General features: G+C 42.4%; 1 protein-coding gene across 2 annotated transcripts in view; it reads right to left on the minus strand.

Moving 5' to 3' along the window:
• TUBGCP3 (tubulin gamma complex component 3) overlaps nucleotides 1-22688 on the minus strand; it is a 317898-nt gene that overhangs the window by 125617 nt on the left and 169593 nt on the right. Inside the window, exons 10-11 of one of the 2 annotated variants that reach the window (XM_069205019.1) lie at nucleotides 19343-19475; nucleotides 9840-10006 (exon numbers count right to left, since the gene is read on the minus strand). In XM_069205019.1, coding sequence (XP_069061120.1) covers nucleotides 9840-10006; nucleotides 19343-19475 — 300 coding nt within the window. The remainder of the gene's footprint in view (nucleotides 1-9839; nucleotides 10007-19342; nucleotides 19476-22688) is intronic. The other variant, XM_069205020.1, reaches the window with a different exon arrangement.

Here is a 22688-nt window from a genome sequence, read left to right on the forward strand (position 1 = left end):
TTACAAGGAACTGCACCCTGTTTTGGGTTGCTGAAAACACCCCAGTGCTTTTACAAAAAGAATGCAGTATTTAGGAGGGGCGAGAAACAAATTTCAGATCAACCAACAGTTATTGGAGATGCCACTTTTACAGCCTTTTGTTCCTGGAAAGAGTTTAAACATTATGGTGGATACCAGCAGTGTTGTCTAAGGGTAGGCAGAACAATGATGACACCATTGCTTTTGCTTCACGCATACTTAAGCCACTTGAAAACAAGTACTCGGTCTTAGAAATGGAAATGTTCGACTGCTGTTGGACAGCTGTGAAAAGTTCAAGTCTTATGTTTGGAGTCTGGGGGGCTATGTTTACTATTAATACGGACCAGACACATTAAATTCTGATTTTAAACAAGTAATGTGAATTCAAGCAAGGTTACTGCCAGACAGACAGTTCAGTTCTAAACTGCTAGAGCATCATTTTGAAGTGGAGCCTGTTCCAGGACCCAGAAATTAAAAAGGCTGATTGTTTCTCTCGACTGCCAGTGTTGGAATGATGACTGAGAAAATATGCAGCACTATGCAGGACTTCAATCTCTTGTTTATAAGGGAGGATTTTCCTAAGGTATTACTCTTGAACAATGGGGTGCAGTTAACCTCTAAAGAGAAAGATTTTTTTTTAAAACAGAGAAAGTTCAAATATAGGCAATCTCTTTACCATCCAGAAGCTGATGGAGTTGTGGCAAGACAAATCTCATTTGAAATGAAAGTATACAGTTAGCAAGATACAATACCATGTGTTGGAGAAAAGAAATACTTAGACCAGGGGTATAGAGAATAACACCACACTGCTCCACCAGAACATCTCCCTTTGATCCGTTTAGTGCTAGAATAACCAATACATTCTTATAACCAGTTTGGATGTGTTGGAAAAAATCAAATTCTGAGCAAAATCCACAAATGTGTTGAAAGGGAGAAATTAAGAGAATATGACAACGAACACAGCCTGAGAGATTAAATGATTTTGAGTGGAATAAAATCAGTATGCTGATGACGTTTTGAAAGTTCATATAGAACTCTAGACTCAAAATATACATGTTTAATGAATTAAGTTTAATTGAATAGTTAGGGTCTATTAAAAAATAAATAAATTGAAAGTGTGGATTTTGAGGAGGAAGGTTGACCGTTGCGGTGTACAAGGGAAATACAATTCCTTGTTCTTCTTGAACTTTTTTTTTTATTTTTATTTACAGCGGTTATTCCTTTCTTCCAAAGTTCAATGATTACATATGTTAGAATTGATCCATTAGTATGATCAAAATTTTTTGTTAGAGATTGGAAATGAATATAGTACTTAAGTTACTTGTTTACTTGTGTTGATTATGAAATTTATTATAAGTGTGACATTTTTTCAATCTAGGTCTTGGAACGTAGCAGATAACCATTTGATTCTTAAAGCTTGAATCTTAGCAGTAGTAGTCAGCAGTGGTACTCACATAAAATAAACCTTTCCTACTTAAACTACATCTTCTCTTCTTCAGCCTTGTTTTGTGCCAAGAGCCAGCCTGCTTTGTAGAAGTACTGAGCACCGATCTATGCAAAATGAAGTGGGTGTAAGTGACAAATCTGATTTGGTCACCAGACACCTCAAATGAGCAGTGATGTTGGACAATGATGGTGCATTTGAAGTAGTGAAACATGATAAGGAGCAGTACATTAATTAGCCTCGTTTCTCACTGGCAGCAACGTTTTAGTCAGATACTGTGCTTTGTGAAAACTGTAAGCTGGTGACTGTTGGTGTGGAGATGAAGGAATCCATTCCATTGAAGTGATGCAGTGGACTCAGATTCTAATAGAAGGTTGGGGATATCAGAAAAATGGGGTGAGGAGGGGATAATAATTTGTTCTGGTGGGTACAAATTACACCTCAGAGTTTGCAGACTTTAGCATGACGGAGTGTGAGGGTATTGAAAAATTTGATAACATTCGTGAAGGAAAGTTTCAATTCTCTTAAGGACATGGAGGCGATGATTATGCTCTACTTTTTTCCTTCATTATTACACCAGTAGACTTCGACATCTATATAAACTATCTTTCCCAGCAACACACAGGAAAGAAACTACAAAACAAAATCAGCCAATCAACAGTTCTCATAGGCCTTATAACAAGCCTCTTTGTCTGTCATAGTCCCCTTTAGTGGCATCAAATCCTGAAATATAAACATTATTTGTGAGAACTATATCCCGAAAAGCATGAATCAAAGGGCATCCAAAAGGAGGGTCAAGTTTCTAGTGGCGAAGGGTGGGAATAATCCTCGCCTCTGCGTCCTTAATAGTATTGAAAATTTCCTTTACGAATGCTAGGAAGTTTTTCATTCTGTCAGGACTGGAGGTGAGGATTATACTTGTTCAAAGCTTGTCCACCATTAATAACACCATATCCAAAACTGGTTCGAAATAAAACCATTTGAACATGAAGTCTGATGACCAATCCGTTGCATTTAGGATATCCTCCAAGCATGCACCAGTCTGATGACCAATCCGTTGCATTTAGGATATCCTCCAAGCATGCACCAAAGGTAAAAGCTTTTGAAACCAAGGCTTCACTGACAGAATGGGCGCCAAACTGTGACACATCCAATGGATCCAGCATGCAATTGTTGGGGAGGACACCACTTCAAAAAGTTTCCGCAGGGATATCAATAACTGGCTCTCCTCAGGAGGGTGAAAAACTTCCATCATTTTCTCGTACCCCTTCAGACAGCTAACCACATACAACTTTGGAGACCTATCAAAGGTAGGATAGGAAATCAATCTGGAATTTGTTTTCGCCCTCCGTGAAATATGGAACGTAACACCTTTTGGGGTTAAGACTCTACCTGTCAGATCCAGCCCAGATTCTAGCTGGTTTACATCCCATAGAGTGGGTTAGCGGGGTTCCAGAGGGAGAGCCAAACTGATCCCTCTCATGAGTTTGCACAATGGATGCTCAACTGCCTGATAATCCTGAATCGTAACATAGCCCGCTGAGATCGCTGACCTGGGGGTGTCGACCATTAGGTAGACAAGATTCAGCAAGGCCAGGAATGCCAGAAAATTAAAGATCTATACAATGTTGGACCCCAGGGTATCCCAATGCCTTTGTACACACCCGCAAACCCATTTCAACCATGCTGGTCTATAGTGTTTGGTGGTGCAGTCGTCCCAGGCCCAGGCTGCGACAAATGTTCTTTCAGCCTCCTCTGAAAGTCCAGGGACTCTCCAGCAAATCTAAAATCTTCCAAGCCATAAGAAGTAACTGGCCTTGGAGATTTAATGGGTGCGGATTCCCGAGTGGATGCCGAAGCAGATCTGGTGTGTGTGTGGAAGTAGGATTGGAAAATCCCAAGAAAGTTCCAAAAATACTGGAAACTATACTTGTGACCTCCGAAACAGTGTTTTGAGGACTATTCAAGCTCTTTGGCATCTCATTATCATCGCAAATGGTGGGAAGGCATATCCCCACTCCCCTGACCAACCCTGTAGTAGGGCACCCGTCGCCTGAGGATCCCGTCTCCAGCTGAAGTACCGATCCACCTAGTGATCCAGACACAACACAAACAGATCCGCGGTGAAAGGACCCCATCGTTTTCTTATCAGTCGGTTGGTCTGAGGATTCAACTGCTAGAGACTCATGTCAGATCATTCTCTCGAACAGTGGTCCGCTACCTCGGGGAAACCCCCAGGAGATACTCTGCCATGACCGAGATGCTGCTGGAAAGGCAGAAAGTCCAAAATTGCTTGGTTAGGCCAAACAACATTTTGGATTTGGGGCCTTCAAAGTGGTTGATATACCAGACATTCAATATATTGTCTATTTTCAGAAGAACACAGCAGTTCGCCTGTTCCTTGGTCTAGCACTGGACTACAAAGGAACTTGCCATTAACTCCAGGCAACTGACAAAAGCTGTTGGTCTTCCGTCAACCAATTTCCTTTTCTGAAGGAATCCCCACATTGAGCCCCCCATTCCGACTTGCTGGCGTCGGATTCTATCACTAAATCTGGGTCGGACCTAAGATGGCTTTGCCATTCCAGGGCTACATGTGGGATAGCCACCAATGCCTCTCCTATGACTTCTTCAGTTAGTGGAACCTGCTTCTCATACTGTAGTCTCCTAAATGAAACGCCTTGAGCCTTTGAAGCAATCTTTAATGGAGCAGACCTGAGAAGATAGCGCGGATGGAGGATAGGAGCAGACATACCACCCGAGCCGCCTGCTGTACAGATGTTGATGGACGGGACACAGTGTGCTTTAATTCCCTGGACTTTTGCCATCTTGCAGGAGGAAAGGCCGAGGGTTTTTTTTTGTGGAATTTCTGACACATCCCATCCAAGCAGACAACTTTTTTTTGGGGGGGGGGGGTCATAAGAATTTGTTGTGGTTTATCACAAAGCCGATACAGAGTAATGGTAGTCTGCAGTTGGTCCTTCAAGTGGAAGGGACACTGGTTCATGAGGAGAAGATCGTCCAAATAAATTATCAATCTGAAACCTTCTTCCCTGAAATGCTCTACAGGTGGTTTCTGCACCTTGATAAAACATCAATGGGCGGTTGAAAGCCCAAATGGCAAGGTCTGAAACTGGAAAACCTGACAACACCAGTGATATTGCAGAAACCTGCAGTGGGGTGAGAAAATAGGAACTCTAAGATATGCATCTTTGAGATCCAAGCACACCATCCAATCCTCTGATTGCAACAGAACTCACAATAGGTGGATGCCCTTCATCTTCAAGTGGCGGTAAACTAACAACTCATTCAATTCCCAGAGACTGACCACCAGGTGCTGACCCCAGTCTGCTTCTCCACCAGAAAAATATTTGTCAGGAACCAACCCCACCTCCCAACCTCCAGGTGGAGAGAAGGTCGCCCTTGCACAATAGGTCTTGAACCTCAAATTTATCAATGCATACTGGCTGCCTGAGAAACACAGAGGGCTGGGACACTGTTGTTGTATAGGGACCCCATAAACCTATGTGGAAACCCCGCACTGTCTGCAAAACTCATGCCTTTGAAGTCAGCTTTTGCCAGTTGTGGAAGAACAAAGCTAAACGACTTCCCACTTGTATTCGGAAAGCAAGGGCTACACTCACCTGATTGAGTGCATTGAAACTGTCCTCCGGAGGAACTTTTTCCCCGACCTCGAGTTGCTCTTCTGGATGCAAATAACTTTCCTGAGTGATGCTGGTCTTGCCACTGGTTCCGGCTGTAGCCTCGCCCTTTGGACAGGGCGTGCATATAAAACGGCCAGTCGAGCACCCTCTGCCACAACCAACCCAGGCAAAAATTTGAGGAGTAAAAATCTTTTTAATTGAGGCTTAAGCATTGTCCAGTGAAATAAATTTAGCAACAAACTTTCCCAGCTCTTTGATAAAGGGGTCTCACCGCACCACTTCGGTGGAAGCCAAGTCCCCTAACTTGGGGTCAACTTTTATCAGACGGGAGCGTCGTCTCTCCAGAGACAATGTCCAGTTCACATTCCCCAAAAATATGATAGCACGCTGTGCCCACCCCAAAAGGTCTCTGGAGAAACAGGATTACCAGAGGTTTTATCCTCCACAGCTAAGTCGAAGAATTTTGTCAGGGGCCCCAACACGTCCAATAATTTGTTAATTGCATGATTTCCAGGACCGATCTATAATCTTCTTGGGGTCCTGAATAAATTTGGTAAGGAACGTAGCCATACGCGGATCAATATCTGGGGTGAAAGCTACCTTATTTGCAAGGGAAGGGTGTGGACACTTTGCCCTAAGGCAGGCGCGGATCTCCTTCGCTAAGGGGTTACTTATGCGGTCTGCTACGTATTTAGCCACCTTGGACGATGAGACCTACACCGCAGATCGATGGTGCATGAGATCTTCTGGGTTTAACATGTCTGGACTTAGAAGCTGGGTCAGGGGGTGGGCGCCACAGTCTGGAGGGACCCGCCTCATCAGTAGAATCTCCTTGGGAATTCTCATCATCGTCAACTTGTGGAACATTGGGGAATCAGGCTGTCTGGCGTGGAATCCAAGTGCGCTTGTGGGATCCTTGTTATGCCAGGGGCGGGTGGCTGGGAGTGAAAAACTGTCTTTAGGCACTCAAAAGTACTGAAATCCATGCCAGCCTCTGCCTTGGTTTTGGGGGGGACGTGAGGCAGATGGAGCAAGCAAGCGCCGGAGTCCCTGTGCTGTGATGTGCCCAATGAGACATGTAGAGGCACTAGACAAGCAAAGGCAATTTGGGGCAGCCGTCACCCTAATGGCACATTGACAGAGGTCAGGGCCTGGTGGATCAAGGTGTCCATAGCCTCACAGAATTCCTCCTCCAGAGGAAGCACATAGAGGGATTCCTCCGCCATACATTCAGCCTCCATGAGGGCAGGGCAGAAAGGTAAGAAAGTTCTACAGCACAGAGTGCATATATCACCAACAAAAATTAATTAATGGCTGTGCACTGAAGTCACACTTTCAAGCTGGCACTCAATAAGGTATTCTCTTTGACAACAAATCACCGTGAAGTGCAGGTAAGGCGTACTAAAAGTACCAATTGTGGTCTTGGAGAATACCAGTTGAGTTTTTTGTGCACATCAACAAATGTGCAGTGGGATTCACTTAGGAGCCCAAACAAATTCCCTACTAAGTCACAGAGGGCCTCTTATATGAAGCCCACCTCTCCAGGTTAAACATGCTTGAGCGCAGCAGAAGAAACACACAATACAGACCTGTTCACCTCATGGCCATCAGGCCGCACTCAAAGCAGTAAATTACACTGACCCAAAAGGCTCACTGGTTTCCAGGCGTCCTGAGGAAATAGAACCAATAAGGCAAGGTTTTGCGGAGATGATGGCACAGACAGGGATGTCTGAAATGCACATGTCATCCGCAGAGCATCGAGCGGTGCATAGCGTGTCTGACACCAGCTAACACGCTCGAGCAGGCTCAGGCCTGCACTGCACTCGCGCAGCCCCTGGGAAAGAACAATCTTGCCACGAAGGCAAAGCTGAAGCACATGACGGCGACCTGTAAAATGAAACTATCGCACACAGAGCAGTATACAACCCTTAGGAAATACTACAATAACATATGAGAAAAAACATAAAAGAATGAAAAGCCTATGACAGAAATAGAGGTGTGTTATAAGAACTGCTGATTGGCTGACTTTGTTTTGTAATTCCTTTAGTGGGTGTTGCTGGAAAAGGTATCTTAAATCCATGTTGAAGTCTGCTACAGTAATAAAGGAAAAAGTAGAACATAATCCTCACCTTCGTTCCTAACATAGAATCCTGTGACAAATCAACCTTATTTTTTTTTTTCTTTGGAGGTATTGTGGTTGAGGGCTCATACGTGAATAGTAAGAATGCACACTTGAGAGGCATGTCCTGTATATACGGCAGCTAAGGAGTTTGCAAAACACCAAGGAACAGAGAAGAGCAATTTGAGAAGTCAGGGAAATATGATAAACAAAATAAGGCATTGACTTGTCAAGAAGAATATAGGTGAAAACTGCTGAACTGATGTGGTGTTGATGATGGGAGCCAATAAGTGGGAGTGGTCAAATAAACAGTGGAGAAGAATAACATGAGTGGTTTAGCAGTAGTCATTCATAAATTTAAAGATGTACCAGCTGGTTACTTGGTGATTGATACATCAAATATATCCTTTTCTACTTGAGGATTATCACAGATGGTTTGCAGCAGCTGCAGGTGTACTTTGGACAAAAGTGACTTGTTGAGTTGGGGAAGGCTAGTGAGTGTGTGTCAAAGTACAAGTGGTAAAGAGGTCCAAGAGGATGGCTGACTGAAGGAGATACCACTGGAAAGATGTGAATTAAGTTGAAGAGGTAAGAAAGGGTATGGTTGAAGTTATCAAGAGGCAAATGGAAGGCAGGCCAGGAGAAATAATGAGTGTGCAACTGTGTTCAAGATGTTGATGGCAAACTTGATGGATGTGAAGGAAGATTGTACGAGTAATGTGCTGTTATGGGAGAGAAGAGATCTGAGTCCAGAACAGTCTTTGAAGGACAGTATAGTTGAATGTGATGAGACCCTGGAGGTCCAATAAACAACCTTGGCCTGGCTAGTCTGAAGACCACAAAGATAACTGCAGGTCATTAGGTGCTCTGGTTCTTCTGCTAATATTGGTTGTGAGTGATAATTGGGGGAGATATTACGAGTTGCGACATGTGGGAGGGATGACTTGAGATGTTACAACACCATCTTCAACAATAGTACATAAACACAATTGTAAGCAACCTATTCAATACTGAAAACTGTATCTACTAGCTGTCAACAAATAGAAAATTAATATATACATTTTTAAAATGATGCAAGTGAAAATTATCGTCTTGAGAGTGCAGCTTTTTGGTTGATACAGGGCTGCATGCAACAGAGTGCTGAGAGTGAATGTGCAGACAGGGTAGAAGGAGTTGGTTGCTGACTTTAGAATGTTCGAGTCTAAAAGGAAGGATCTGGTGGTTGCAAAAGTCCGTACACTGGATGGCTGCAGGTAAAGGGAACCACAAGAAGGGTCGTGGCAAATCTATGATGATGTGGTCTTTGGCGCAGGACCTGGCAAGCAAGCATTAATGGGGCTAAACATTGGTGGTTGAGGCCTTTTACCAATGATGTCCCTGGGCCTTGCGTTCTAGGGTACTGCAAACTGGGAGGTATGCACACCTTTTTCATACCAGATTCTCAGGGTAGCAAGGGCAAGTGGTCTAGGACTTCAGAGAGTTAGTGTGAGGGCTAGATACTCAGACGTCAGTTATGCCCACAGACAATAAATGATGTCCAGCCCAGTGCTTTTCATTAAAGAAAAAAAAGAGAAGAGAACCTCCATCTTTTGCTATGTTTTACCACAGGCGCAACAAATTATTGTTATTGGTCATCTAAATCAGTGTTCCCCCAACCCCCGGGCCGCGGACCGGTGCCGGTCCGTGGATCAATCGGCACCGGGCCGCCCCACTGTGGCGGGCGGTAAATGTTTGATAATTTTTCCGTGGCCCGCTTGTCACACAATGGGACAAGCGGGCCACGGAAAAATTATCAAACATTTACCAGTCCGCGGCGATAAAAAGGTTGGACAACACTGATCTAAATCACAGATTCACTACAAACACGGAAATCTGCTGCCAGTCACCATACAGATCATGGACACGACCTGCACAGAGTAAAGTCAGCGCAGGGACTGGGCATATTTAAGTATATGGGACCGTTGGGCACCACACACTCGCACCTGCGATGGGGAAAAAAGGTCTTTTTAGTATGATCACTCAGAAAAATTGAATGATGTCCTCATAGGTTAATGCATATGTCCCAGGACATGGAGAGTACACCCATGACAACTAGAGTGTGTACTTTGTGCACCCAAACGAACTCAGAACCAAGGCCCTTGGTCTCAGTGAGAGACAAGCTCTAAGCAATTGCATGTATGCAGGACTGTTGTGAATGCAGGGCCAAAAATGTCAAGATACCAGATAACCTACAGTTGGGCTACTAAGAGCAGCGGTGCGTGTCTCTATTAGCATGCAGGGTACATTCCTGTCCCAATAGGTTGGGTGAAGCTCACATTTTTGGTTATGTTTCATGGGTATGAACATAAACCATTTTATAATTTAACAAAATGAACAGAGGCTATAATAAAATTCAATTAAATGGTAATATAAAAAAGGCCCCAAGGCTATTTGTTTTTATGTTAGATGGTGGTGTCATATGACTATATTATAAAATAAATGAACTTAAAAAGGTGGACATCAAGTCTGGAGGTAACATTTGTTAAGAAAAACTCCTGTAATAACAATTTCATGTCAAATAACTTAACAGATTAAATCTTTTGGCATATATTACCTCATGATATGTATCTTCCATCTCACCATCATAGATCCAGCCGTTAAGGAAATTTAGAATAGGATGAGACACCAAGCCCAGAATGTGCTGTACTAGTGATCTCATATACGGATCCCCAGTTTTAGTGTAAGCATGAACAGCTGATGCCAGCTCCCCACCTTTCCTTCCTACAGTAGAGAAAAGAGACCATAAGTAAAGCAAGACTGGATTTTAATGGAGATGTGGCAACAGCACACTTCAGAAAATCTACCCAGCACACAGAATCGACAAACTATGAACATAGGCTTTTAAACCGTAAAGGTTACAACACTTTAATTGAAAGATTGGCACAAATTGTTCTCTTAAATGTACAGTGTGCATAAATATCACAGTCTGCTTCAAAGTAGAGATTAGATTGTTAACAGATCCCTTGTACCTTAAATATCAACTTGATGAGGATACAAACCATGAATGTTACAAAAAATTCAATTCAAAAGCAGCCTCCCTGCCAGTCTCATTTAAGCAGAAGCAGCACAATTTGAAATAGAAGTCAAAATACAAAAGCAATTAGACAGGAAAGAAATAGCAGTTAGTAATGAAACATGTTTACTAGAGAGAGATTGCCAGGACTTCTGAATCTCATCTACTGGGAGATGTACTGGTTTTGAGGTTACGAGGCTGTCAATTCTCAACCCGCCACCTCCAACGATACCCTCCACCAACCTCCTTTTCTCTCTTTTTAACTACATGTTTTATGGCATTGCTTTTTAAGTCTTGCCTACTAGCCTCCGCATGTGCTGTATGTTGCAAGATAGTATGGGCTTACCCAGAACATCCAATTGCTTGGAGCAATCTCCCTGCATAACACTGGCTGGCTTTCACTCATTTGCTTGCTTCTTATTTAATGGCTTGTCTTTTCCATTTTCTGTCTGTGACTCCCTTGAGCATTGCCAGTTACTTATCTCCTTTCACTGCTCTTTTGTTGGAACCTACTTTTCTCTGTAGTCTGAAGCACTCCACAAGAGTCCACTTGTTTTCCATCTATTCTCCAGAAAATCTTGTTGTAAGATGGGGTTGGGACAAGATCATATGTTTTGGGATATGGAGGGGGAGGGGTTGTCACTGTCTGAAGAGGCATCAGCAGGGCGATAGGCAATTATTTCTCTAACAAATTATTTTCTCCTTGCACAGATGTTTTGTGCATAAAATAATTTCTAGTACTGATGATGACCTGGAAAATATATGGAGGGTTGGAACTTTAAAACACAAACAATTAGACTGGTCACAATCATGCAGTATAATGTATAATCCTTAAAGGGGCCATACAGTATTATTTAGCCTAATGCTTTTCTTTCATATCTTGTCCTATGATTAAATGATCACCTTGAGCACCGTCTATAAATTTGTATGACACTAAACCAGTTCTAATAATTATTTTGGATATTTTGTCAAATTACTGATTAAAACAACACATACACAGATATCTGTTGTATTGCTTCTCAAATAATATCACTGAGCACTAAGCATTGTTAACATAATTTTAATGACAAATTAGAAACAACATGAGGCCTTTGTGAAACACGGTCCTTTTAAGCATATTAAAGCTGATTTAGTCCTTACACAGTGTGCTCACCCACCAGATGAGTTTGCGCTCACTGCAGTGTGTAGCAGTTGGTGAAACAATACATAACCCAAATAGGAAAAATTGTTTTAGTAGCCACGTTGTGCCACTGTTGCCTTTAAAATCTACAATGGTTGAACAACAGAATACAGTTCCCAGTAGAACTGCAAGACATGTCTGACAATCAAACATTGTAATATCTCCTTACCGAGGACTGACTCCCTACATCGTCCCTTTACTATGTTAGTCCTGACTGTAGGAGACAACCAGGGTGACAGCGAAGGCAGAATAACTACCACACTGTTTCAATCCTTTTCCCTGGTGTTGACAGACCTAGTGAAACTGAGCTTGCATCCTGAAAATGTCTGGTACAGACTATGTTCCCCTCTGACTGAATCAGTTGGTGCCCCACAACAAATTCCAATAGGGGATCTCTGTCAGCAGTTTCAGGTTTGCACCATTCAATTAGCTATCAAAGGTGTGCAGCTTCAGAATGAGTGTGCTTCAGAAGCCCAGATCCATCAGCAATGCAACAGAACTCTGTAGAAGATGAGGGCAGGGACACAATATCAAAAAGTATGAACAACTGAGGGAGGTGGATTTAGTTTGCTTATGAATGATGTGTTCCATGGAGAGGCACTTGTATTTGGTTTCTGCTGTACCACTTCAAAACCCAGACATGCTGTTCATCAAGGGCTTTACTAGGTAGACAGCAATACGTCAAATCACAAGGATTCCTTACATATCAGGACAAGGTGTACATGTGGTATATATATATAAAAAAAAAAAGGGGATTAGAGATACAATCATGATAACATTCACATGGATAAATAGGTCGGCGGATTAGGTTAACATTATGGGCGTGGGAGAGCACCTAAAAGAAGAGATAAGAATAAAGCTGGATAAATCTTGATTACAAAGCTTCTGTATGTTCAGCCAGTTATAACCAAATTGCTGTTCATGAAATTAAAGTCAATCTTGCTATTTTCCATTCCAAATAGACCAATATTATTGCTGCACTGATTCGGAGTGTGTCTATTCACCTATCCTAAAACAGTCTCAACAAGTCTGAAAAGAAGTGTTGCAGAAATGAGATGCAAGTCTTCCTTGGACAGAGCCTTTAAGTTTGAAAGTTTAATTATTTCAAACAAATTTTAAACATTTGTGTTTGGAGGAATACATCAGAAAAACGCCACATGCATTGTAAAATAGAGTAAACAATGAAACTATTCATTGAAATTGGCTTGGAGGTACAAGAAGCATTTTTTGGTGATATGACTGGAGATGGTTGCTATTTATGTTTCATAGTATTGCTTAGGGACAGTGGAGAGACGCAGTAGGTAGAAAGGAAGACTGAAAAAAAACATCGTGAGAGGATAAAGAAAGAAAGGAGGTGGCAGGTTGGCATGGTAGAGAGAGGCAGAGAGAGGAGGAAGGATGTTTGTTGGAGATCAAGGGTCCACATAGGGTTTCTATTTTGAAGCAACAGGGCCATAGGACTACATGTATATGTGTTACATTTGAAAAAGGTAGGTAAGGGGACGGAGGAGCCTTATTTTATGATATGGTTTTGGTGGTTTGTATTTCGGGAGAAAAAGGCCTAACTCGAAAGATGGGCATCTGGAAAAGGTGCTATTATGAAGTGTAAAGTATTTCTGTTTCGAATGATCAAGGAATTTAATGGTGTTTGGTAGCTCAATACACCCAGGGTACATGTGGGCACTGTTGGAGCGCAGTGGAGACATCGTCAAACAGAGACTCCCTGGCCCAGAGCAAACAATGGGGAAGGAGCTAATAGGGTTGAAAGAGGGGTTGGTGGGGGCTGAAACGACAGAGGAAGAAGGAAAAAAAAAAAAAAGGAAGATGTGCCATGGGGGTCAGAGCTGGCCTGAAAAACTGCAGTGGCCCACTGTTTTGTGGGGGGAGGGACGCAGAAGGTGAGCACCTAGTAGGCGGCATTGGCTGCTCAATGACCACTGTCTTGCAAGAAAGACGTCCCGACTAAAAGGAAGGTGTCCTCCTTTTCCTAAAGGTTGTAGATGATACGTTCATATGAGGGCGTCTGATACATGGCTAAAGTCACTCCACGTGAAAGGGGGTTATGGGGTGCGCCAGAGCCGGAGGGCACAGTTCTTGGTCGTAACAAGTGCCATGCTGACCTATCGGACTCTTCTCGCCTGTCCCCAGGCCGGGACAGGGCAGAAGAGTCTCACAGGTCATGAAGCAAGATCAGGGGCAGGGGCCGGGCCCGGGCCATCAAGACGGGCAGAGTTGCACCCAACATAACACCAACCACCCTCTAGAAGGGATGCATAGTTGGGCAAACACAGAGGACCAGATTGCAGCAATCACTGTTGCAGCACCAGCAGTTAGAATGGGGCAAGCGTTCCACTGCTCGCAGTTTCGTTGAGGTCCATTACTACTCATGTAGGGATTTAAAGAGACAAAATTTCAGCTTTCCTGGCTCTGTGGTCCAGCGCCTCCAGCAGTTCCACCCACTCCTGTGGCTCATACTCCACCTCTAAACGGGTCGGTCACTTGATGCAAAGACTTTCCATCACGGTCAGGGAATAGAGGTGGCACATCGACGATAGAGGCCGTACATCACTCCTCAGAAGGGGCCCAAAGTCCTGAAGTAGGAGGTCACAGGGGAAGGCTGGAAAGCCCAGGCTGTTGCACCAAGGTTGTGGGTGAGGCAATGGCGCAGCTGGAGGTAGGGCCACAACTGGTTAGGAGGAAGTCTGTACCCGTCTCGGAGTATTGCAAAGGACTTAAGGCCGCACTGGGCAAGCATGTGATGGAGGGAATGGATTTCTGCAGTTTCCCACACTCTCCAATTAAGCACCTTATCACCAACAGCAGGCCAGTATTGCCCCATAAGATGCATAGTCGTACAAGCAGGCATCCACAGAGAATTTATCCATCGCCTGCCATCTGCATGTTTTATTTATTTTGCGTTTGGTGAGAGAATCTGGCTTGCTTCGTTAAATAAAATCTGATGTAAGCTTATCTAGGGATTTATAACCTTGTTTTTCCTAGACATGATATCAATCATGGTTCCTCTTATTGGTTACCTTCATTGCATCCAATAGAGGCGCCACAGGGAGAGGTCTAGGGTCTTATTTTCTTTATAGGCGTTTATGAGGGATAAGATAATTAGGTCTTTCACATCAGGATCATTTAGTACCTCATCATTCTTTCTTCAATTTCTATCTTTAACCCGGTGTTTGGTGATGTCTAAATTAAGGAATATGCAAGCATAATCAAAGAACAATAAAGGTTTGATTTTAGGGTTAGATACCTTGGTTACCAACATGTTGTTGGTGTTAGTTAGCAAGTACTCTGTTCTAGTTACTGTGTAATGGGGGAAGAGATGAAAAGGTAAACGAACTACCTCTTGGGTAGTACAGTCACCAACTTTTTTTTAAGGTTGTTCATTTTGCAGAGGTGTCCCATTTGTGTATAGGACCCATTTGGTCTATAATTACTAGACGAGATTCTGTCCAAGGTTATGACCTAAGGGAAATTAAAGTAACCTCTCACAGTCATGCTGGCATTATTTGGTAATTCAGAGATTTTCTTTTTAAGGCCTTTTCAGAATGGAGGGTAATCGCCCATTGGACAAAAATAATGATCATGTGAAAAACCAAACCATCCTTACTAAATGTAGAAATGAGCCATCTTTCTCCGTTACTATGGAAGAAATCAGTGACCTAAAACCCCACTTTTTTAGATATGAGTGTAAGATAACAACTTTTTTGTTTGCTGGGGAATAAGTGCATTCTTGGATCCAAGAGTACAGCACGCTATGGGACACTGAGTCCAATTCTTGTCTGGTGTATGAGGATGATGTCTCCTTTGAAATTATGATAGTAAATCAGACATTTTCTTCCTTTTGATTTAGTGATTGAGGCCTTTGGTATTCAGAGACAGATTTTCAGTGAGTTACTGATCATTGAGGAAAGAGTAATATTAGCATGTGATCTTAATTCCTAGCAGCAGCTGAGCGATAGTCGCTACTGTTTCAGTGACTGACCTTATGTTTGTTGATTTTTTTTTTTGCTGTAGATTTTTTTCCTCCTGGGACAGGATCAGAGTAAAGGACAAAAAAGATACAGGGAAAGACAGTAAAGAGCAAAAAGAAAAAGATAAATATAAAGACCAAACTGCAAAACCTCCCAGTATCAGGTTGCCAGTCGATAGAGGAAACACTAACATTGTAACATTACAGCAAATACATTTCAGGTTGAAGTGAAGCCATCAGTTATAGAGATAAAATATAAAGATAACCAACACCTAGTATAGCATTGGCTGTTGCGAAAGCAAGTTCCAGACGGTTGCTGAAGTTAGTCTGGGGAATTAATTAAAGAGCACTATGCTGAATTTTTTATTGCAGACATTAATGATGAATGTACTCCTACCCAAACAATAGGATAACAGTAAGCCTTCAGGAAAAAAAAAAATCCTATGATATAGTAAGGCTTACGCCTAGATTTTGCGCTAAATGGTGTCTACAGATATGAATGGTAGGACAGAATGCACTTTAGGAGGATGTTTGTGAGTAAACAATAGACAATGTGTCCTGGATTCTGTGGCAATTGCCAAGTAGAAAGTTAGAGTGTGACAGGATTGGATTTAGTAAGGTAGGTATGGTGGGGGGTTGATATTAATAGTACTGCTAAGCATTAATAGTTACTAATAGCACCAAAGCATCAACTGTACTTAATTATCAATAGTACTGTATAATGTTAGTTTTGATGGTACTATTAGTAATAACAGAGGTTAGCTACTGGTGAAGAGGGTGACCAGTGAGCATGTGGGTGTGTCAGAAAAAGGAAACCCAAGCAGCCAATCAGCTTATCAGTGTAGATGAAGCCAAAGAATCTGCTTACAGCCTAACTCAGAGTGAAAGTACATAGGATGGTTTGTAAAGAGCCAAAGAGGAAACATGCGAGTCCAAGGCCCATTTGTGAATGCTGCACATTCTTAATAAAGGTTGCCAACTAGACAGGCTCGTTTAATTCTGATGTTTTCTGTTCATAGACTATTTTCATTTGGTGGTCCCACAAAGCAGAAGATAATGTTGAGCGATCTTAGTTCTCCTCTTGTGGACAAGAATTTGCATATTCCTGGAATATACCAATTTTGGATCCTGTCAAGTCTAATGTTTTCAATCTCCTCATATAGTCCAAAATTACTTCAGACTGTTGGTAGCGGAGTGGTCTGAACATCATGGATCTAGGGTTTTTGAGTGAGCAAAGAGTCTGGTGGGGGTTCTGTGGGCTCTCTCAATCAAAGTCTGTTGAGGGAGATGCGAAAGCCTGTTGGATTAACAATTCCAAGACGTTTACACAAGACTTATCATCTTTCTCAATGTTTCAGGTAGGCCAAAAAATCTCAAGTTTCCCCTTCTTTTCAGTGTGTGTGTGTGTGTGTGTGTGTGTGTGTGTGTGTGTGTGTGTGTTTTCTCTCCTACTGGGGTCGCGACATTCTTGGACAGAATATCTGTTCTGTTTTCCATAGCTCGTTTTGAACGTTATCTTTTCTGCTTATTCTTGATTCAGCCTCTTCTATTCTGTTTGAAAGTCCCTTTAACTAACATACCTTAGACTTGCAGAAGTTCTGTGATGATGTTATTGAGTCATGTAATGAGTTTAGGCACTGTAAGGGCAGTTCCAGGTTGGCAGCATTTTCCATTTTCCCTTTGATGGTGGAGTGCGCCATCAGAGGTCTCAATTTGCAACTCTTCTGACCCACCTTTTTTCCATTAAATTCTTGGGAATACATAGACGACTATCAACTCTGCCCTTTTCACAGGTGGTTGTGCTGTATTTGATTGAATACTGAAAGGATCATCATTGAATGTTTCTTCATAACTGTCTCTCACAGAGCAACAGTGTTCTACTATTTTTCACTAGGTCTGGATAGCGTGGGTATCACATAGAAGTTACTAAAGGGTGAAGCTCTCTAGAGTCGGGATGAATATGTAGGCAGATGGGTAGAAGTGTTTATGCAGAATACATGCATCAAAATACATATTCTTAACCAACTATAGCATGGTATGGAGACTTGTGCGGAGCTGGATTAGTGTGTTTTGTTCTCACTGCCACATTTATTCAGATGTGAAGCTCAGGTTGACCTGTGGCATGCAATAATAAAGATGTATTAAGCAATGGGCTCGCACATGAGTACCTGGGACACAGGTGGTTTCGTACACAAAGCAGCAACAGGAACGCACAAGCAGAAGTTTGGGCAATTAAAAAGCATGGCAGAAATGTTACAATATGTACTAGAGATTCACAAGTTCATAATCAAAGGCAGCGTACCAAAGTGAGGCTTCAGTGTGCTTGAACTGGAGTGCCCCCCACATGTCCTGAGGAAACTGTTGGTTTATTCTGATCGTATTTGCATAGAAGGGTACAGTAGGGCCCTGTACTGGTGCCCAAAACCATTACAATGGTGTAACATTCCTATTAGTAGGTCTCCCAAGCATGTGCAGGAGGTTTCATGTGGACTGCAGAAGCGAGCTGGCGAAGGACGGTTGTGGAGGGCATTTAAAGCAAAAAGCATTAAGGGTTAGATGGGATGCACGCAGAGCCGATTAAACAGCTTCACGGCTTTGTTTTCGTTCCGCTTTATTGTGTACCCTTCAGTGCTACCTTTACAGTTTCATATCCCACTCACTGACTCTTGTAGGGAGGCTTGTTTTCTTTCCAAAAGATAACTGGTAGAGCATGGAGACACTTTGTTGATCGGAGTTGAAGAGCTGAAAGTCATCTGGCGGCTCCAACCTCGCACTGAATTACCCATTGATCTGAGCCACCATCTTGTGTTGCAGTGAGGTACTTTGGTGCTGCCAGTATCTAGTGCTCCGGTCATATCAGCAGATCAATTGTACAAGAGTGTGCAATCAGAGGTGCTGTAATATGATTTTGTAGCTGTCAGTGTGCTCTTAGTAGAAACACAATGCAATGTTCTTTCTCCCACGGCGGAGCTTCTGAATCAGGTGACCATTCTGAACACTTCCTCTTGTATTGTTATTGGGAATTTAGTCAGATCCAGTTGGGGCAGTGTTTGAGCATGCAAAAGGAAGTATACCTGAACTTGATGAATTACATTTTATAGATTGTATTAGGAGGACCCCATATCCCAGGTGGGCAATACGGACGAAGCAGTGACTGAGTGACTTAAGAGTGAGGACCTGACTGAAGGGCCTTAATCCTGAGCTGTAATGAGATGAGCATGCATCATACCCGGACCTGTCCAGTAATAATTATAACTCCAAAGGAAACACGTATACCCAGTTTGTAGCTCCAGAAAGACAAACATGACTTTATATTTCAGCCCAGACCTTGAAGTAATGTCCATGTGGCTGTTGCAGACTGCCTTAGTTCACAAGCAATTAAATGGAGACTGAGTATACCGGGAGAAAAGAAGACAAAGCCTTTTTGTGAAGTGACTAAGATAAGCAAAACCTCATTTAATAAAGGCTATCGAGGCTTGCAGTAACTTAAACCATATAGGTAGATCCCTTACTTAGAGTCCTGTGCACTTCTGTCCCACACTGTATTTGGGAGATGGGCTCAGGGAGTTAAGGAAATATCTTGTTTAGTGTCAGTGTCAAACCAGGCACAAACACTGCCATCTGGGTGTCTAAGCTGGGAGTGGTACAAACATTAATCCAGGGGTACCCGGAGAACTGAGGAGTAAGGTTTATGATTATGTTGTCCATCCCAGTATTAAGCAGCGGGTTTTATAGGTTGTGCTATTCATGGATGATTAGCAGTGTGTATTAAAAGTATGCTACAGGAACACTGACAATCACAGACCTAATTGTACATTAACAGTCGCAATTTCATTATGGATAGTATTACTAGATATAGAAAATATGTATAATACGTACCTTGGCAATGATCTACAAGGGCTGCAAGTGTTTTCAATCTTATTTTAGGATCATATGTCCATACTAGAAGGCGACGAAGTGTCAAACTACTCTCCACTCCTAAATTTACACCCTGATCATCTTCAATCTGCAACTAGTGAAACAAACATCCACAATTAGGGCAGACAGATCTCACAGCTGGATTAGTATTTTGATTGCAGGTATTCAAACAGTACATGTTAGAGTTTCACTTCTGGAATACACAACTGTGTCATAAAATAAGACTTATTTAACAGTCAAGCATATTTACTTATGTCCTTTTATAAACTGTGTACACTACCCGAAAGCATCAGGGTATTTCACATAGAAAGGAAGCACATTACATAAGTGTAAAACATTGCACAGGCAATACATGTGTGATGGGAGGTGACAGCTACTAAGATACACAGGCTACATAAAAGACAAGTACAGTTGCACAAGCTACTCAGGTTGGTATTACAAAGGTGAAGAAGGTGGAGAGCAGACAAATTAAGTTTCTTGCTGTGGTAACTCCTGTAAGCTTACACGTTAAGTTGTAGAAAATATTGAGCAAAGGGAGGCACTTAAGCACTGTACAACTTTTCCAATATAAGGCACAGTGTCACAACCTTGTGCATAGCTCTGTCTGGCACCTAAAACCCAAGCACATTCCACAAATGCCATTAATACAAGCTGATTGAAGGGGCTAGTTTTGTTTTGCGAGGAGAGAAAAATTAGAAGCATTGGTAATGCTTAGATAATGTAATGAATAAGTGATTTCTTTTAAAATCCTAGGTCCTACTGTATTGGGTTAGGTTGTGCCTAGGATGAAGGCAATCCCCTACAAGAACGTGAAAGGGAGAAAAGTCAGGAGTTGGTGCCATAAAGGTCAGTTGCAAAAAGATGGACATTATCACCTTGTCATTCTGCTTCCTACTCCTTATTTCTTGAGACTACAACTAGTTAGGTTAATCTTCATATCATAACAAGGGGTTTTGTATCTGTGAGCTATATAAAACTTTTACCCAAGTACTGATTACATTGTTAAACAAATCTAGAGCAGGTGTACATATCTGAAAAATGTTCTCAAAAGAAGAGAAAGCAAGCCTTCCTCCAAAACCTTACAAGGCTGACTGGGGGTGTGGGGGTGGAGGAAGGATCCCAGATTGCATGGTCTGTGAGACAAACCGTGTTATTGCAATGGCAGTAGCGAGAAATAAATAAATAGGATGAATCCTCTAAAGGCCTCCTCTGCAGAGCTACACCACACAAAGCAACCACAACAAGCACAATAAAATCTACACTCCCAAGGATGACCCAGACCTGCCACCTAATGCTGGGTGCCACCCAGTTACAAGAAAATTCCTGGAAAACCTTTTCACTATATTGAGGCAGCAGTTTACTGCCCTATGAGATCTTAAACAAGAACTGCAAAAAGACAAACAACTTAGGTCAAAGAGTCTTCAGGCTAGAGGAACTTAATGATGGACAGAAGGAAGAAGTTGAATTAGTCAATGGGGAACTATTAACTCTGGGAGCAAAATACCCACCTGAAGGAAAAAACTTATGGATATTGAGAATAGATCAAGAAGGAATAACCTGCACATACAAGGGATATTAATCAGCACAGAATGAACAGACATCGAAAGCTTCACACTCAGACTATTGCGCTCCCTAATACCGGATAGTGAAGTTCCCAAGAAAATTGCACCACAGATATCATTATGAAAGCCCACCACTTTCCAGTTAAACAGCAAATTATGGCAACAGCAATGACTCAAGAACACTGTCTATTTGATGACCACCAGTTCCATGTCTACCAGAAACTGGCAGGAGTAATCATGTTCATGGGAAGAAACTTTTGACCTGTGAGGCAATATCTGCAGCACCACCAGACCCTCTATAAATGGGACAACACCTTCAAAACTTGTTTTGAACAGCAGGACCAACGCATGCAGATGAAATGACTGAAAGAGGTGCACAAAATCCTGGGCACCTCAGCCAACAACACTGGACAGAGTAAAGTCTAGTAGACATCTTGTACCATATACATAGAACCGAGGGATTAGTTGCACAAATCTTCATCTCACAGGTCCTACGCCAGAACAGTGTTTGTAATAGCAACCACTGCAGTGTCTTTGATCATGCACCCTAGGACCTCGTGGTCCTGTGTGGACGTTATGCAGGAATTACATAATCTGATGGGAGGTTATCAATTATGACACAATGTGGGCAGAGCGTGAAAGTATGTCGAGGAATAAAGACATCTGTTATAGAGCTCCTGGTACGGCGTATTCATTTGCATGCTCCTGGGCTGGGAAAGAAACTACAACTGGTGACGAAGGTGGGATGCATGCCCCCGAAGAAACAATGCTGCTCTCCCTGCAAGTTTGCAAAGATGCAGCAGACTGCTTGTGCATGCCACGTGCGCCTCAAATAGATGCAAAGCGGTCTGCAATTGGCTTATGTGGAGTCAAAGCTCTACTCCAGCCCATACACAGCCATCAAGGAAGTTGAAGGGCCTGCAGAGGAGCACAGTAGAAAAGTTTACCAAAACCTGCTGGTAAAGCTGAAAGAAAATATACTGTGCTGCACCATAACACAGAGCCATCATCAATACAAATTAAACACTAAAGGCAGTGGCAACTAGGTATGAAAACAAACACTTACCTGCTCAAGCAAGTGAAGTGCTAAAAGACTTTGAAAATCAGAGAAGACAACCGGACCCAAGCAACGGGGTGTTGCTTAAAGAGGTTGCCAGTCCTGCTTTGCAAAAACATGTGCTCTCAATGGCGACAGAAAGAAGCGCAAAGTAAGATGCGGATACATTCCTAACGCCGCCAACTTTGTTTGATACAGCAAAGAAATAGAACATTGGTGCCAGGTAGACGGCATGGATCGAAACATTTAATAACTTCATAGATGAGCTAGGAGAAGAAGAAGATAAGAAAATCATTAAATAATTTAAAAACCTTGCCAAGATGGATGAAAGTAGTGCTAAAGAATGTCTCTCACGCTGATGCAGCATCATACTAAAAGATAAAAGAAGCTGTGGATGTCAAGTTGAATTTGATGCCAAATATCGACTCCGAGAAGTAGCTCTTCCGACCAAGCATAACAACAAACTGGTGAAACCAAGGATGAATTTGTTGAGAGACTTGATTCACTTCTCAAACATTAAGTTCTGTAACTTTAATGAAGAAAAAGTCCTGTAACTAATGGAGAAAAATCCAATGAGCCAAAGAGTTATTGATGGCTGCCTTTCAGACTCCTTCAGAAGATACAGGTTGAGAGAGTCACTCAATTTAGAGATGCTAGTGGCTGCAAGGGCAGGTGAACGAGCAGATCG

The sequence above is a fragment of the Pleurodeles waltl genome, chromosome 8 (assembly GCF_031143425.1).
Source record: "Pleurodeles waltl isolate 20211129_DDA chromosome 8, aPleWal1.hap1.20221129, whole genome shotgun sequence".
Taxonomy (NCBI): domain Eukaryota; kingdom Metazoa; phylum Chordata; class Amphibia; order Caudata; family Salamandridae; genus Pleurodeles; species Pleurodeles waltl.